The following is an 18,876-nucleotide window of genomic DNA, read 5'->3' as shown; positions in this document are numbered from 1 at the left end:
GTTTTTTTTACCCCCTGGTTTTGTGGAACGTCCCCCCCCGCCTGCCCTTGCCAGCAGCCCCGGGACAGCGGGTTTGCAAAGCTTGGCTCCGGGGCAGACAGCAGCTTCCCCAGCCCACAGGTTACCCTCTGCAAAGGGCAGGGCAAACAGGTGAAAAAGCGTTTTATGAAAAAGACAACCCTGAGGCATCAATCACGACGTGAGGTTTTTTTTGTTTTTTTTCAGAGGGCCATAAAATCACAGTTTTTCAGACGTAAACCAAACTCTGTCCCCAAGACCCTGCTATTTGCCATTTGGCACCACCCTCACTGTGGTGCTGCTGAGGACAACGAGGGGCTGAAACGCAGTCGGTCACCCCAGAACACAGCTCTCCCAAAAGCCGCAGTGCTTTTTGGGTGGAAAGTAAAACATTTATCTGACTCTCAAATCAAATTTTCTCACAAATCATGTGTTTTGGGAAGCCGGTCTCCTCCGCAGAAAACAGAAGAAAAAGTGGAGGCTTGGTGGGTAAACCGTGAGGTCCCTGTCAGTTAAGCCAGGTTTTTATAGGTTTTGTATCAACGCAGGTTTTGCTGTCAGGGTTTCATGGGCGGCACTGGGGCTGGCATGCAGACCCCGGGGGGGGGGTGTCACACGTCCCTACCAAAGCCTCACTGCCCTGCAGAGCTGCCTGAAGTAAGTTATAGTGGGAATTTGTGCGTGAAAACCAAGGAAGCATGTGAATGAGGTTCTGCCACATGTGGAAGAACCATCTTCATGCCATGGTATCCTTAGGGGCAAGAGCTAGCAAGTCGGCACCACCGCAGAGAGCACATCAAAGCCTATATGAAGCCCCTGAAGGCACCCGTATAAAGAGGCAATTGATTTCTTGGCCAATACTGCAGACACAGGAAATTCAGGGAAGCATGCATTTGGGTATGTTTTCAATGAAATATTAGGTCCCTCTGCAGTTTGTCGATCCCTAGTGAACAGCCATTTGAGAGAAGTGCTCACTATCCCAAAGTCAGGGAAATCTTCCAAGCTCGTAATAAAGAAACGTGGCCCTGTAGGATTTCCCGAACAGGATTATCCCAAGTCTAAGGACAAATCTTGGGTTTGCTTTGACTATCTGTCATCTCACCATTAGAAGCATTCATGAGATGATTAGCTGCCTTGAAATTTGGTCTTACCAGGACAGATAAAAACCCCCCAGTCTGCCCCTCTCAAGCTCAGCGCCTCATCTGTTATGCCCAGATGAAAAACGTCTCCCAGCCAGAAGGACAGCTTTACTCTGGAGGCCTCAGGATCTGGAAGAGAGCAGCTCTGAGAAGCAGTAGAAGGACAGATGACAGAACTGCCATTATGGGTTTGAATCTAGCTGTGATTAATAATTTGTAATTTTTGCAGATGTAATATGTATGTCATCCTTTACCTCTGTGAGAGCTTTCTACTTGACTGCAAAGAGTGAAATCAAAGGGATACTAATGAAACTGGACTGAAGCGAAGGCAGAGCTCAGATACCAGCCTGCAGGACACCGAGTCACTGGGAGTTATTGGAAGGTGATCAATGGAGAATATTCCCAGCCAAACCAGCAGTTCAAACTTCTGCAAGCGTTAACCCAGGGCACTTGCAATGCGAGAGCCCATCCAAGAGAAATAAAGGCATGGAAATAATGTTCTTGGGGACTGGAAAAGGGTTCCAAAAGAAACAAGTTTACAAGATACTGGCTCATAATAGTAATTAAATCGCTCTCACTGAAAAGCAGCAAAGTGATATATAGCAAAGAATTGGTCAAAACCCCAGGACTTTAATCAGAAATAACTGGAGAGCCTTTTACCAGTTTCAGTGGAGGGAAGAGAGCCTGAATGGGCAACAGATAGCCCCAAACAGGGTTCTTCAGAAAAAAGTCTGAGGAACATGAGGAGGAGGAGACTCAAAAGGAGAAGGTTGGAACTGCTCACGCTGCAGCAGCACCTCGCCTGTGACCGGTCTGTTCACATCCAGCACATTCCACCAGCACTTATCTCACTCTGCAAAATAACACATATTAATACTGCTGACACCATATCATCCTGAAGATCTGAATTTTATTTATACACAAATCAGAGGCGAGCCTAAGTGACAATAAAGTTTCAGAAGGTCTTAAAAGTTCTAGGAGTTCTGAGCATTTTATTAGGTGAATTAGCAATTCTGCAGTAAAAGTAGCTTTGGGTTTCGCCGTTCAATCTTACTTTTCCATACTGCTTTCAGTTTTCAAGATGTTAAAGAGTTCAGCCTGCAATGCGCTTTGGGCTGCAGGCAAGGAGTAAGTTTGTAAAACATTATGTGCCACTTCTACAGAATATGGGAGTCCTTCCCATCAGCACACTCTCTCATTTCTAGCAGAAGATGGTAATAAGCATAAAAGAAGAACAAAATCTTACTAATGGGACTTTAAACAATCAGAAAGCAAATTATGACAGCAATTATGACAGCTCAGTGCTTGGCAACACCTTCACCTTTCCCAGATGTCAGAGGATAAGCTACTTTTACTGAAAAAAAGATGATAGAAACTGGGGCTTATTTGGACATCTGCAGCAGAAATTGATTTAAAGGGATTTGAGCTTTGAAAATGGGGTTTGGAGGCAACTCATTGGGCTTTGTTTTTCTGGAAGAGGGGACAGGCCACTTCACATCCTTGGTGCAGGATGAGTCTCTTCACTGGAATGCCTGTCAGTCACATTTAAATACGTACAATATTTACTTTTTTCACTCTCTGGACCTAGACGTTTAATAGGCTTTAATTTTAGACTTTGGTATTGGACAAGATGAAAGTGGTACTTTCCCCTTTTGGGCACATCAGGGCTTCCACTTTTTTCAAGCTTTTTTTCTTGCTCCATATAGAGCAGAGAAAACTATTCCCCAAACCACAACATTATTTCCCTGTTCCCCTTCCATCCCAGCCAAGCCATAGTTTCATCTGCCACCGCCACTGTCCTTCTATTTGCAGTTGGTGACCACCAGTGCTAACCTAAATCCGGCTCAGGTTTATTCATCCATCGGCTCCATCATTCCCACTCGAGCCCCATGCTCAGCCATGGCCGAATCCTCCATTCTCCCTGAGCATCTGCTGAGCGCACCAAGTCCGTTAGGGCAGGAGCACGTCAGCTCCATGTGGCAGGAGCACTTGATCCATTGAAGTATTGAGTTTCATCATGCAGCCTTCAGTTATGCGACCCGGAATATTTGACCTGATGTCAGAGGGGGCCTCGGGCTATTGAGATATTTCCCCGGGGCACCCTGCCCTCTTTCTACCAAAGGAATCCGATCCAGCAGCAGGAAAGAGTGAGACTTTTCAGCTGTCCCCATCCCCTGTGAAACAGCCTGAGCTACATGTGCCTAATATAAGGTGTCCCTTATCTACTTGCTTTCTCCTCTTTTCCTCTCTAGGTACTAATCCTGCGCTAATTTCCACTAATAGCCACATAAGATACTGTGATAAATTAAGTTCTTGCAAACACAATGTATTTTTCCTTTTTCATAGGATCTTTTCATAGCCCCATGTGGGCTCCAGACTTGCAAGGTGCTAAACAGCTGATAACCTTGTTCTCCACCGAAATCAAGGCTGGCCAAAGGCGTGCAGTATTTTGCAGAATCAGACTGCATTTGTAGAATTTGTTTCATCCTTTACTGAAATCCAGGGAGAAAACCTCTGGAAGCAGAAAAGAGCAGACATTTAACACAAATAAACCATAACGCTTTAGGAGGGAATGTAAACAAAACCTACTCAGCATGGATTTAAAAGGAGGAAGAAAAAAAAAAGAGCAATAGCCCAACGTATGCAAAATGTGGGATCTTCATTGTTTCATCAGGTTAGTACCTCAGTTGTAAATCCCATTAGAAAAGCAGGGTCTCCCACAGTAAACCATGGCTGGTGTTAGCTCACAGACGTTACTAACTAGCCCTAAGACTTGCTAACTTCAGCAGCTGAAGGCTGGTAACCTCTCCTAAGCCACTCAGCCATTCACTGCCACAAGAGCCATCACTCAGTCACATCGCTTCCTAGAGCAGCAAGTTTTCCACGGGAGACTCCTGTGTAAGCATTGCTATGCCTGCGCCCCCTTCACATCCACTTCAGTGTCATGCAAAGAACTATATGTGAAACAGGGAGATTATTCCTGATATCAAAACTCCCAGCAGTCGGGAGTTGATCCCCCCACTCCCCTGTCTGTTACCCTTGTGTTTTCTAACTCTGCTGACTACAAAAGGTGAAGTCCAGAACTCCACTGGCTTTAGGAGAGGCAACAAACCTCTTGCATAGGAAAAAGCCTTTCAAGTTTATTTTCTTGCCACCTACTGTTTTCAAGCAGGGGGGTATTATTAATGACCGAAGAGTCTTGAAAATAAAGAAAGGTATCTGGGTATAGAGTTTTTACTGCTATTATTTAAACATCAGCATAGAAAAAAAGACTAGTCTTTTCAGGCTTTAGCAACTCAGAGGTGAAAAACTCTCTCAAGAGTTTTTGCAGATGCCAAAATAGGCCTGGCTTCTGCAAGGAGCCATCCTTGAATGGGCTTTTGCCCTTAAATGACACACATTTCACGGATGCCTGGTCTCTCTCCCCAGAGTCCACTGTGAAGGAACACGTCTTGGTTGAAGTGGCTGCTGCTGGGCTGTAGATGATCCAAACACTCACATGTTGCTGCTGGAAAAGTAATTTTTTGGCCTTTGCAATAGTGTGGGTGAGAGCGTCAGCTAGTAATTGTTTGAACTGGCTCACTTGTCCACATAGCATCTAGGAACTGTGCTTCATTAGGCTAGAATATACAAAAGAGAAGCACAGCCTCAACACTGAGGATGGATGGAGTCAGGATCTCCTCTGTTCCGATTCCAGCTGGGACGCTACACTTGACTCGGGGTAACACTTTTAACCTCTCTGCATCCATTACCCCAACGTATAAAACAGGAAAACAGTAACAACCTTCCCCCCGAATTGGCTTTGTGAGAATTAAGGTTTGAAGAATGTTCTGAAGATTAAATCCCACCCCAACACACACCCAAAAACATCACAGTTGTTTAAAACTGAATGGCATAATGGAGATAAGTACAGCCGCAGAGTCATTTGGAAAGTCCAGACAATGAGCACATCAATCAAGGCTGCTTCCTAAGGCAGACATCTAAATAAATGCTAATGAAGTCATTTCTACAACACCCCCAACCAATGGGGGCTGCAGTACTTAAAAGTAATAACAGCAGCGAGAACAGACTGTCCGTTAAAAAACAAAATAGAACATTGAAAAACCAAAAAAGAAAGCAACAGTTTGTGCATTTCAGAGCTCTGAGAAACACTGTACCTTTGAGCCAGGCTTTTGTTCATGTGAAGGCTTTTTTTCTTTCAGCCCTCCCTTACTTTCACTGCCTGCTTTATCATTCGTGCTTTCGCTTGCCACGTACCCAGATGCTACAAGAATGGGCAGACTGTGGGCCTAACTGAAGTCTATTGACATCAAAAGGCTCCCATTGACTTTAACGGACATTTAACTAACCCTCTATAAATCACTGAAAGTCAGTGATTAAACAGACAGCCCCTTCTGAATAGTGGAGAGACTAACATAACGCCCCTGAAAGTTAGTTCCTATATTAGCTCCAACGCTGCATGCTTAGGGGCAAGCCTATGTCTGCTTTATCTCATAACCTCCATGCTGAGAGTATTTCAAAGAGAAGGAGAGAGAGTTTCTCTCCAAGCCAGGGGAGAAGTTCCATAATAGTGCCCCTATTTGGGGAGCTGTATCAGCTTCGCTATATTTTCTGAGAGTCGAGAGCGTCCCACAGCAGTGCCAACCAGCTGATCCTCAGATCCTGACGTGGACCACGTTTTGCGCGAGAGGGGCTATCTGGAAGCTGTTGGATGACTTTGGGCAACGAATGGTGGAGGTTCATTTGAGGTCCATGACACACCCTCTGAATCCTGAACCTACTTCGTTAACAGAAGTAACTGACTGACCGGCTGGGTCTTTGCAGCTGCTCCAGGTGCACTGGTGCGCCAGCTCACAGAGCCTTTCCAGAACGCGGCTCGCTCATCTGCCTCAGTTAGTTACACGGAAATTTTTTGTGGCTGCATAAAGAACAGCACTGACGCACACCTCATCTCTGTGGGGTTGAAATGTGACTAAAGTCGTATTTTGCGGCGCACATTGCGTGCATATTTGACCATGTCATCTGCCTGAGAAGTCACCGCCCTCCTGAAGTCCCCCCTCTGCGCAGGCTGGGACAACCATCTTTCACTCATCTGTTAACACCTCCCAGCCAGTCACCAGTTCCTTCTGCACAAAGCAGCACTGGGCTGACAGGTTTGATGATCTGCAGATGATGTTCAGCCTTGACTCATAAGCCAGCTATCTCCAGGAAATTTTATATCACTGGAAAGGCGAAATGCTCAGCTGAGTAATGGGACACACAACTACTCCTAACCCCAGGCCATTCCTGAGTTATCTTTTTTTATACTTACAGCTAAATCATTTTTAAACAAAGTAAAAAAATTGTGAATGCTGAAAAATACATAATATCTCAAAGATCTTTTCTGAAGGAAAAAATCCCCCGAATGATTAAAAAAGGGGAAAAAAGCTACTGACCCATGTTACAGTGGCTCGGTGTACCTGCCCCTCAGCATTCCCCCACTGCCAGATCACTCCCCTGAGTCCCCTGGCACTTGGAAGAACTGGCAGCAACCCCAGCGTACTCTTGGGACTACACCAGTGCCAGGACAGTCCTGAGATTGAGGTGGCTCCACTCTACAACATGAGGTACTAGAAGACCCTTGGTCTGACTGGACTTGTCAGCCCTAATTTGGTCCTTCAGATGGATGACAATAATTCCTAGGGTTTGCACTACTCTTTTACACTTCCCAAACATCTTTGGTTTGCAAAGAGCAAAGGGGAAAAGCCAGGCTCTACCATCAGGGTCAGATTCTGGGATGAATCAGTGAAGTTCCTATCAAGGAAGAAGAGCCAAAGCCTGGTAGAGACTAGGTGAGGACCAGGACTCACCATCCAGAGTAAGTTTTCTTTTCTTGAAAGCATTTCTGCCAGCTTTAAATTTTGCAAAATGTCCCACATACGTTCTCCTACCTTTCTTCAAGACCTGAAATTTTGGCCTTAGCTTTTAAATGTATTATTAGCCCAGCCATAGTCTTCTGAGGTCTAACTCACCACACTTGGCATCTGCCTAAGGAAAAGACACATCCTAAAAGCAGCACCAGCTCTACCCAGGAACTACTTTTGTACCTCAGTCAGGCCAGTTCTTGGCCCTATAACTCTGAAGAGCCACAGTCTATGCCTCAGACCAGTTTTGGTCTTCCCTGTGTTGACACTTTTGTTAAGAATTTCACCACTGGCAGCGGATGCTCCTGTGCCACTAGCAGGTTCCTTGCTCAGTAATGTATCCTGATGCTCCCAAGGTCCCTTCCTGCCCTCACACCGTCCTGCACCACATCTGAGCAACCCAAAACGCTTCCCCTTTCCCAGCACAGCCATACCTCTAGATGGCTGTCCAGCACGGCGCACGGCAGCAAGAGCCAGCCCAGACACTGTGACGGGGATGTAAGAGATTAGGCCAGTATTAGATTTCGGTCTTCCAGACATTCATATGAAGCAGCTTCTTCCGCTTTAACTACTTTCCTTTCAAATTTTTCATCCAAGGGCTGTGTCCAGACTGTGACCAATACACTGCTGCATATATTGAATGCAGTGGCTTAGAAAGAAGCCGCATTCATAGCTGAGGTTCATGGACAGAGCTGCACAGCCATGTCTTTCATGTCATCCACAAGTGTAGCCCACAGCTAGTTTTCTTTTGTACAAGATTTCATGCCTGTGTCATCAGCCAAAAACTGTAGAGCAAGTTCACACTGTCACTCCTAGTCCTCTTCATGCTTTCTAAGTAGTTCTGACTACCAGAGCCATAAGTTTTGAAGTTAGGATGACTCCTTCCCTTTTTTTTCCCCCCCCCAGTATTTCCATTTTTTTAAAATTCACTTTACATTTCCTGCTCATGCAGTTTGATTTCGTTAAGTCTTATCCTACCATGTCTCTCTCCTCACCACCCTTCACAGTGCCTCCCCTAGTTTAGTACTGGCTGGAAATTTCAGTTATTGTGCAGTTTGCCCATCTCTTCCGCATCACTAATAGAGACGGCAAACAAAATTAGGTCCAATGTTTTAGAATCAAAACATGAAGAAAACTGACCTCCCCACTCAAATCCCATGATTTGCCTTGTTTCTGAAGCTGCTAAAACCAAAACCAACAAAACAACTTTTGTTATTCTCCATTAAAAGTTCTCAAAGAAACAAATATTTCCCAGTTGTATTTGTATCTTTCATCAAAATTGGGGAACTTTTATAAAAAGGAACAACATTTGGAAGGGTGACAAAAATTTCTTCAAAAATTTCCCTTTTTTTTTTTTCTTGTCAAAAAGCCGTTTTCCCAATTTAAAAAGAAAGCCAGTAAAACAGTCCTCCAGTGAGTGAGATGCCATCTTTATCAGTCAAAGAGGGACAGCAGCCTGGCAAAGATTACAAGCAGATTCATCTGTGAAGCGGGGGGGAGAAGATGAAAGGAGGTCTATCTCACCTGTGCTACACCATCCTACTCCTATGAACCATAAAACCCAGCTCCTGTTCCTAGCCCAGCCCAGCATGTGCCAGTGCTGCTGCCACCCCATTGCTGCTCACCAGTAATGGCAGAGTTTGGTGGGCTTCTGAGGGAAGAGGGGCAACGCAATCAAGACCCCAGGAGCATCATGCCTGGTGGAGGATCCCATCGTCCCCTTGAGCTGCCAACCAGCGGGGTGACCTCCTCCAAGGACGGTGAAACCCAGCAGCTCCCTGACAGAGATGTGCTGCCTGCAGGGACCCTGAGCTCCACTCTCCTCCACCAGCCTGAAAATCTTCCAGGTAAATCCTGACATCTTTCCCCCGGGTGGGGGGAATGGCCAGAGACCACACTCATGCCAGCAGGGCAGAGCACAAGTTTGTCAGCCACAGCCATCGATTTAATACCCATTTCGTCTGCCAACCTTTCTGTGCTGCAGAAAGGAAGCCACCTCACCAGAAAAGATTTTTGTACAACGAGGCTGAATTCCTCCCTCAGCTGTACCCAAGCAGCTTTATCGCTTTAGGATTCAGGTGGTAAAACTAGGAGGGAGAATTTGGTTCAGGTGTTGCCTATGTGATAGCCTCCAAACCTTTCCCTTGCTTGCCCAACCAATGCAATTTGTTCTGTGTAATCAAGGCAAAAAATATGCAAGTGTGAAGCAGTGAGCCCTCCCCAGAAGGCATCTTTAAAAGCTCAGCTATCTTTAACATCATTACGTCTAGGATTCGGGAATAGCAAATCTGATGACTATCTGCAACAGCCCCTGTACTCCACACAGACACTGCTGCTGCTGCTCCCATCCAGCGCTCAGCTATTCTTGGTGAGCGCCCGCAGAGCACAGCTGGCTTCACTCCTTTCCTTCCAAGACTGCAGCTCTGTAGTGTTCAGGAAACACAATACAAGGGACTTCTCTTGCAACTTCTCTTGATATTTTTCACAGCGGGTGAAAAACAGGCCCAGCTGCTCTGAAGTCCATGCAAGCTCAGCCCAGTTCTGGATAATACAGTCTAGTCCCACAAAAGCATGGCACAACCCTCATTTCAGGAGCACTGCAGATCATCAGATGAAGAATACATGCTGTACTTTTCCAGTGCCAAGGGGAAGTGGTTACATCGTGATTATCTGATGATGAAAAAGAAATGCTTGGAAAAGTCCCCGAGCGAAGTCCTTCCATTTGAGCAGTGTCCCAGCTTCACCATCCCACCGTCTGTTTTGAACAAACACAGCTCGAGCAAGCGGCAGCGCAAGGTGCTGTGCCATGCCATCAGCCTCTATGTTTGTATACCTTTGGCAAATTTTAAATTGGGAGCAGCTGCTAGCAAACTAGTGGGGATGTTTTATAGCTTGCTGACAACACCAGATTCTGCAGATATTACAGTCCGTACTCAGTGGCATCTCTGGAGTATTCCGTTTTTACAAGCATTTCCCAACACACCACCAGGAATGCACAAGAACTGCTCACATCTACGCCATCGGGGATCAGGGCTGGTTCATCCCCTTCCACAGTTGGCCCAGACATGCTCCCCGCACTGCAACCAGCCCATCGGCATGAGCTCGTTGGGGAAGTGCTGGTGTCTGTCCTCACTGGGGGTTTTACAGAGATGAAGTGATGGTATCTGTTGGTTCAGGGCACCGGCAGTGCATCTGTTATCAGACCTGGTTCTCCCTCACTTGAGAAGTTATTTGTCTCACCAACGGACAGTTTGCTTGTTTAGAAAGGGAGATTATAATATTTATTTCCCAGCAGAGATGGGAAGCCTCATCAATCGTTACTTAAGCAACCGAAGGGTTTTATTTGGATGAAGCTAAATAAGTGTAAAATTATAGAGGGAATGAAGACAGATTAAGGGGTGCTGTTACTCAGAAATGACTCCTGGTGGGCTGGGAATTTTTCCAAGAGGATAAACATAACTTGACTTGCAACACCACAAAGCAAGTATCTTGTGCTACCATATCACCTTGTCCTTGGAGTCAGCAGCTCCAGCAGCAGCTTAGAAATATGCCGCCCGACCTGCTGTCTGCAGGTCCACATCTGATGACAGCTTCAGCGACAACACTCAGCTGTCTCTGGAAGTGAGACCTCATCAGTCCTTGCACCTGGCTGAAGGGCTTCACCCAGAAGCAAGTGGAGACGTGCCTCAAACCCTGCTCACTATCAGGTCTGGTACTGCTGTGAACTATCACTTTCAGCAGCTTCACTGCCCACGGGTCCTTATCACAGATCCACCACCTCCAGGACAGCATTTTTTTTTTTTTTTTTTAAACAAAAGTTATCATCACTTTGAAAAAAGTATCGCATCCCTTCCCTGCGTGCTGTCACAATGGCATTGCTACATCCCTTTAAAGGAATGGTGCACAAGTGCGTAAGTACACTTTATCAATACACTTTGTCATTCTTTATCATTTGAACTCATCTTAGCAGGTTTGGACAGGTGTCTCAAGACTGTCCTTTCCTTAGGAATAAGATAACGCCACCTTTTACCCATCACAAAGCCCCGATTTCTTGGACCTCACGTCTCAAGGGTAGCAGCAAATCAGAAAGTGCAAAGACTAAGCACACTGCCAGGGAATAATATTTCTTTTAAAAAAATAATCTCAGCATTTTATTTCCTTTCCCTCAATTTGATTGAAAATTGTGCAACAGACAACTATGTAAGACCAGGTAACATATAACCTGCAGTTTCAACTTGCAAGACAGCACTGGATAACCTCTGGATTGGATGTTAAAAAGGAGACCTTGCTTATTTTTTGAAAGAATAGGGAAAAATATTATGCTTTAGAGTATTTTGGAGGTCCTGGGCTTCTGGTTGTGTAGCAACCAAAACATCTCTTGAGGCATTATACTCTCCTCTTGTTAAATTCTCATTTGTTTTCACACATACGACATACTAGCTTCCTACATCAGTGGATAGGAAGATCGTACCTGCTTTATAATCCTTTATAATGTTGCTTCTCCTTCCCTCAAATAATTTCTTCCAAAGAAAACTTTTCAGGTAATCAGAGTCTGCTCACGGAACTAAAGAGAATCACTGTCTCCTGACAATGACATATTGCCTGTATTTTAGGAATGCTAAAAAAATCAGGGAGTATATTTACTGAACTGAACAGGTCTATACCTGGAATTCTCCTCTTGATAACAGCAAAGGCACATAGTGCCTGTGTTGAACAGAAGCCTAACGATACAAAGCGAGATTCAGAATAAAGGGCAATTTTTTTCCGATTTTTAGGAGAAACCAAATTATGACACTCAAGGACTACTCCTCCCACCCAAAACCTCTTTATGTAGCTTTGCCCATGGAAAAGCTGTTTGCCTTCAGGATGGGATTCAGAACCTAGGATGGATGCAGCATGTTCCACGTGAAAGAAAGAGTCCACAGCACATGGGAACTGCTGACAAGAGAAGCAAACAGCAGGAGGAGATCCCAAAGGCACAAGAGCCTGAACAGCAGCAGCCATGAATATCTGCCCTCCTCCTCTCCTCACCTCTGCTGTTCTTGAATAAAAACATAAGGGTTTTTTTTTGGTCTGTCTTAGAAAGAAACAGGTTAGCGCTTGGTTCTCAGGAGACAGAGATGACTGCAGCTTAGCTGCTCTGAATGGCCACAAACCCATGCAAAGGCTTGTGACCTCCTCCTCCTCCCCTCAATTGCTTCACATTGCACAGTCACTGTCCTTGGTAGGGTGTATCACAGGCTGGCATTCAAGACATAGTTAGTTGTGTGTTTTTCAGTCTTAACACTTAAAATGTAATCCTTGAATCTCCTTAATGCAACAGCCATGTTTCTGTCCAGAATTAGGGAACTGGGACAGGAGTGATGGGATGGGCAAGAGGACGGGGCACAGTTGGCCGTGCTTTCTCATGGTCTCCGGGAGAGCTCTTCTTCCCAGGCCATCTCTCAGAAACACGCTGGCCTGAAATGGTTGGAGCAACCCGGGAGCTGGATGCTGCCCTATGGTTCTCCCTTTCTGAGCTATAAAACAGCCACAGGTTGACTGTCCACCCCATCCAAAAGCAGGGCAAAACCAAGCGCTTCCTTGCTCCGTTACACGATCTGCTGGCAGGGAGGGAAAACCCCATCTTGCAGGTGGGCACTCAACAGGCTCAGGAGCCCTTTCAGCTCCCAACGACTGTGTCCTGAGGCTTTGCTCGGTGCCAGCACAACTCATGACAAAGGTTTATCTGGGACAACCAAGAACTTGTGCCAACAGAAATCGGACCCAGCTCAGAAAGGAGGGGTCCCCCGTGTCTGTAACACAACCCCCAGCACAGCCAGGGATGTTTTCTCTGTAACGAGATCCTCTGACTGCAGCAAAAGGGGACTCTGTTAGCAGTAACCAGACTCGCCTCCCTCCAGCTTCCCCTTCTCCCTTTCCGATACAAGGAATCCCTTCTTGCCCTAAAGAAGCCCAGCAGTACACAGTCCTATTCTCAGTACCACAACCCCAGCCATTCCCACCCAGAAAGGGCTACTGCTTTCAAGATAAGGAATGTCAGCCCCTTCTTCTCTCACAGCTCCGTAGCTCGCCTTCAGCTCCCTAAGGACTATCCTGAATTTATCCAGCAGAGAACATGAGTTTAAGTGAGAGCTCACAGCCAAAACCTGTATTTTTTGACATAGAAGAACAGGTACTAAAAGAAAACTCTCCTAGCTGTTGTATGGGTCAATACTCCTCAAGAAACCAGATAATCAGGCCATGTTCCTCATTAAATAACCCACAGTACAAGCACCAATATATTCTATTAGCTTGGTGCTGCTAGAGGATGCTCCCCACCCCTTTTCTTATCCTGGAAATAGCCTATGACTGCGATTGCAAATTTGAAGAGAAGTGTTAGAAGTGGTGATGTTGACACAGGGGCTGATAGGCCAGTACAGAAATTGATGGGAAAATAAAAGAAGAGCTTAAAACTACTGCTGTATCTCTCCCACAACTGGAAGTTTGCATACCTGCAAGATGAAGCAGTTGAGGTCAGAAACAGCCATCTGATGAGAGTTTCATTTGATCCTTTTTCTTACCTGTTTGGATGGATTCCCAGAATTTCTCTGTCTCATACACACTACTTTTTTCCTCTGATAATCCCCTCAGGCTAGTCCAGAAGCATCCATTTAGATGTCCCTTGAAATAAGCACAATTGACTGACCCCCACCTGTTACGTGCATCAGGGTCACACACAAAGATATATTTACAACATTAACCCTTTTTGCCAAGCACAGCACTCCTTTCAGGATAGGAGAGCACATTTACAGATGTTTGCCTTTCCTTCAGCTGTGTTAAAACCTGTTGTTTGTGCTTCCCAAGCAAACCAGACTACTCTGTGCTGCAGCCCTGGCCTCATGGTTGCCAATCCTCCTGCAAATTTTAGAGTCACCGTATTACATCAGTAAGAATTAATGCTGGTGGCCCAAATCTTTGCAAGTCTTGGAGCAGACTCATCTTCCCCTCCCTGTTCTCCTTACCCCCAGATCAAAAGGTAGTTAGAAAAAAGGAAAGTGCAAGCCTCATGCTTAAGCTTTGATAAATTTGCTGTGCAAAACCTGTGGAGCAAGATCCCAGCATCCTCATAGGTCTCATCCTGACACCAAAAGCATTTAAGTGGCAGGAGGAGGAGCCCACAGAGCACTGGGGGTATGTCTGGAGCACCGCAGTCAGCTGCCGCTTCCTCTCTGCCTTGGCGAGACAGACCAGCACGTCCCATTGTCTGCTGGGACCATGAAAATATTCATCCTGCCAGGCAGCACATCCCAACTGGATTCCTGAGGCGCTTCTCCCACTCCATGCTGGCTTTGGAAGTTGCCAGTAAAATAGAGGAAACCCGTACTAAAAACCAAACTGATGCCACCCAGTAAGAGAAAATTAACAATTTCCCCAAGGAGATGGCTCAGAGGGGACCTGGCATTGTATAGATAATAGGGAGGAACAAATGGCAAACCATAGTTTAGCCCATAACATCCATTCCAAGATGGACCAAGCATTTACACTGGGTCACATCGACCCCTCTTTGGCACTTGGCAGAAAATAAGAAGCAATAGCAATAGCCCTGTGCCTGTTTGAATGTAGAGCTAGATCACTATGTACGAAGGGAACTGTGCCATCCATTGCTAGTTAATCCTGCTTTAAGGGCCCTACAAGGAAGAACCCCTACAAAGTAATGAGAAACTTATACTAAGCTGGAGGCTCTTTTCTAAAGGGGCAGTTATACTCTGAAGGGAAGCAGGAAAACACACATGGGACCGCTAGAAGCTTCATGCTGCCTGCTCAGTACGTTGAGTCCTATTTTCACATTTTTATAATTATCACATAATGCATAATGTCATACAAACCAGGAGACGTCAGCTCTGTGCAGAGCCAAACCGAACATGGGCAGGCACTGCACGCTCCCCGCGGGGCCAGCCCAGCCCCGGGCTGCCCTTCCTGGCCCCATCCCATAAACACCAGCCATGTTCCCCTGCCCCCCACGCCACCCCCCGGAGGCAGCACAGCTCTGCCTAGTGCAAAGCTGTTCCTGCCCTCATGATTGTGCTCATCCGCAGAGGATAAACCCCTCACATTGCATCTAGTGGGTTTAAATGAGGTGTCGGAGCGTTAGGTGGGTCACAGCCTCTCTTGGACGCTCACCAGCCTGCAGAGTCAGGTTTCCAAGCCAGGCACGTGTGCTCTGAGCTTTCTGAATTGAGGGAGTCCAAACACAGCCACCCTCAAGGCGCCCCGCAGGGTCTGGCCAGCACCCTGTCCTCAGGGCACACGCGCATCCTGGCAGGACACCCATACCCTGCTTTTATGCCCGTCTCCAGGGCCGACGCGTGCCCCTTCCCAGGACACCAGCCTTGTGAAATCCGCAAGATGACAATTCTCCTTCTCAGGGATATGGGATAACTGAAGCTTGTCACACAAACACTTTGCAAAAGGTTAATTAAAAAAAAAAAAAATACCCTCTCTATTTTTTTCTCCCCTAGCTATCATAAGAATGCATTGCCATGCAGATCAGCTAGATGCTGCCTGTCATGCCTGCCTCGCTTTCCTCCCCACTCCCAATGGCTGTGTCCTTTTGGGGCTCCACGTCCCTCTCCTTGCAAAAGGTTAATTAAAAAAAAAAAAAATACCCTCTCTATTTTTTTCTCCCCTAGCTATCATAAGAATGCATTGCCATGCAGATCAGCTAGATGCTGCCTGTCATGCCTGCCTCGCTTTCCTCCCCACTCCCAATGGCTGTGTCCTTTTGAGGCTCCACGCTCCCTCTCCTGAGGGTCTCTCCCCAGGGCACCCCTCTGGCACTATGTTCCCCCATTCAGGGATCTTCTGTTCCCCGGTCCCTCTCCCCACTTCAGACACCTTCCTCGGCATCTCCTTTGCTCTGCCGCAGCACAGGCCAGCAGCTCCCTCAGTGGTCAGTGGCTTCTTGGGATAGGGAAGATAACATGGGACTGGGACTTCATAAATCCTGGGAGATTTGCTCTGGGCTCACGGCAGAGGATGGAGGCTCCAACTCCATGGAATACCTGTGGTCTGGTCCTCCCCAGTCTGATGAGGCATCCCACACGCACCGCTTTGGCTCCAGCATCCTAACACAGGCACGTTCCTAGCATCAGGTTCATTCACACAACAGTCACAGCTACGTTTTTCCATATTAAAAGGGCATACATATGCTTTTCATCCTCACACTTGATCCCAACAAATCAACCTTTGCTCTGCTATCAGAACTTGTTGGCTGAAAGTCACTCTGTATAAGCAAAGCCTGCAGCAGCATGCAATCGTTTTAGCCATGACTGGCAAAAGGCAGTAACATTCAGAGATTTTTGCAGCAGATCCTGTTGAGAAGAATAGAAATTATCCTGAAGAGAGAGCTTTCTCCACAACTGCAGGAAAATATCTTTCTTCAGAACCAAAAGGTTTTGTTCTTTCCCCCCCTGCCCCGACCTGCAAGATACTTTGCCAAGCCAGACAAAATTACAGTTCCCTGGTGCTGTGGGGCAAGGATGAACAAGAGGGAGGAATAAAGCATCTTTCTTCCCTCCTGTAGGAAAGTATTATACAAGTAACCAGCTGCACTGGCAGGGGGGGCTCTTCCAGAAGTACTGGCATGCTCTGCTGTTACTAGACTAAATAGATTGTTGGGCTTCTCCATCCGAAGCTTCTTTACAGAAAAGCTGTACAAAGTAAATATATTTCTTCCAAGGCCAAAACCCTTTTAGTGCCAACTCTCAGCTCAGAGCAGATGTCCGCGGTTGGGCTGCAAAGCCTCCGAGGAGCAGGGGGTTTGCACTGACCAGGTGTCCCCGTCTGTGCGGCGCAGCCCCTGCAGCAGCGCGGGCTGGAGGCAGCTGGTGGAGGCTGGTGGTGTCAGACAGCAGCACACTAATGAACTGAGAAGCACCAGAGGAAATTCCGCGCCGCAGAGATGGGAATACAGCCACCACGCAATCAGGGGCATTTCAGTCACTTAGTGTGATGCCAAAGAGTTGCTGCGTAACCTTGGGTAAGTGGCTTAAATTTTTAAGAGGCAGGGTTGAGCAGCACAGCAGAAATCTGCTCTACTACTGGCTCCGGGAAGGAGTGTCCTTTGTCAGACAGACAAAGAAAATGGGATTTATTATTAGAAATATGTTAGAGAAAGAAATGGCATTCAGCACTGCTAAGGTTGCTTCTAAGTCTGAAGCAGGAAAAAGCTTGAGGCTGAGTTAGCACCCCTCCTTCTGCACCATGTGTGAACTGATGAAGATTGACTTAGGAACTTCTCTTCTTCCTGTTCCTCTGACACAGCGATCATCACTGCTCGCAAAGCGCTGTGCGCTATCCAGAGATGCAGTACAAACACCAAAGCACCCGTCCCTCACTTCAGGGAACCCAAGATTTCACGTGATCCCAAGTGGGGAGTGAATTCTAAGGAAATCCATCTTGATGCAGATAAAACAAGAGGCCAGTTCATTCACAGGACACATACAATGGGAAAAAGCCAGCAGTCTGTACACCAATCTCTTTTTCGCTGCTTTTAAGAAACTTGCAGCGTCAGGCAAAATTGGAGCTTTAACCCAACAGCAATGAAATCGCCTTTCACAAAAAACCTCTGCCTGCATCTGAACTCTGCCTGCATCTGGCGGCTGAGAACATTGCCAAGGCTTTAACCCTCTGATATTAACATAAAGAGATATTGATGAGTGTCCCTCCGGCGAAGGAAACCAAATGGTGTGTTTAACTTCAGTGGATTCTTTACAGATTTTCAATTCCTTAGCAAGGCTGTTGCTCCAGACTGGGGTGTAATTGAGATGCATTAGCCACTCACTCAAAAACTTTCCCAGGAACACATGTGCACCCACACAGACTATGCATTCAGTTATAAATACATACCGTACCTGCACATGTATTAATCTGCTGTTCATGGGCTGTCTGGACATTTCCGCTGCCAGCTCGGCTGCTCAGTCAATCGCAGCACTCAACGCTGCCAGCTCAACATGACAAATAAAGCAAACGTAGAAAAATGCTCATCACTGCTGGATATCTGGCCACAGCCACGAAAAGCAGAAGAGGGTCTCTTAATGACCAGTCCTCATGAAAGACAAGGACACTGGGTGTTTTCACCCCAAGAGGGACGTTGAACCTCTTAAAACCAGGCCACACTCTTCTACAAACAAGTGCAGCAACTTGCTGATGAACCGCCCACCCCGCCTCTTCTTCCTGTACTGTCTCCTCACTGGAACAAGCCACCATCTGTGCTCAGCACCGTGGAAAATCTCCCTCCAAAATATTCAGCCTCCTTTATTCTATTAATGTTGACAAAAGGCCAAATTCCATCAGTATAGACTGATCCTATTCATAGCGTAGCATCTATTGGGATGAAGAAAGTGTATCCTTGAAGGTTTTTCAGTTGCAGAAGGACCTGAAGCCACACCATTGATCTGAGCACACCTTAGCTCTGAAAGGCTGGGATGCTATCCAGATGCAGCTTCTGAAACACTGATTAATTGTGGGTTTCAAAGCATGTAGATCTCACTCAAAAAATGGCTGTTCCATGCAAGCAGTGGTTTTTTACGGACTAGAGGAGTCTAGGGTCAGCTATACTGGAAAACTTTTAACGTAATATTCAAGACCAACTCTAGTCTTTCTTTTAGCCTAGGTAGTGTAAATGGGTTACATTATAGGTCTCTAGTAGAGGCAGAGTGGGGTGTAAACCCACCTTTTTAGAGTCCTATATCAAGGTAAGAAAAAGTATATCCTCCTCTTATGAAAAAGAGAATAACACAAGATGTGCCAAGGATTACTTCCATCTTGGAAGG

The 18,876-nt window shown here is 46.4% G+C and overlaps 1 protein-coding gene across 1 annotated transcript in view; it reads right to left on the bottom strand.

The window, feature by feature from the left end:
* Positions 1-1,768: 1,768 nt before the first annotated feature.
* The window catches only part of BNIP1 (BCL2 interacting protein 1), a 175,145-nt gene continuing 158,037 nt past the window's right edge, over positions 1,769-18,876 (bottom strand). The window contains exon 5 of the mRNA XM_009285748.2: positions 1,769-2,010. Coding sequence (XP_009284023.1) covers positions 1,975-2,010 — 36 coding nt within the window. The 3' untranslated portion in view covers positions 1,769-1,974. The remainder of the gene's footprint in view (positions 2,011-18,876) is intronic.

This window comes from Aptenodytes forsteri, unplaced genomic scaffold (genome assembly GCF_000699145.1).
Source record: "Aptenodytes forsteri isolate BGI_AS27 unplaced genomic scaffold, ASM69914v1 Scaffold54, whole genome shotgun sequence".
NCBI lineage: Eukaryota > Metazoa > Chordata > Aves > Sphenisciformes > Spheniscidae > Aptenodytes > Aptenodytes forsteri.
The sequence above is the reverse complement of the archived record's forward strand: the minus strand, read 5'-3'. Positions and strand labels throughout refer to the sequence as shown.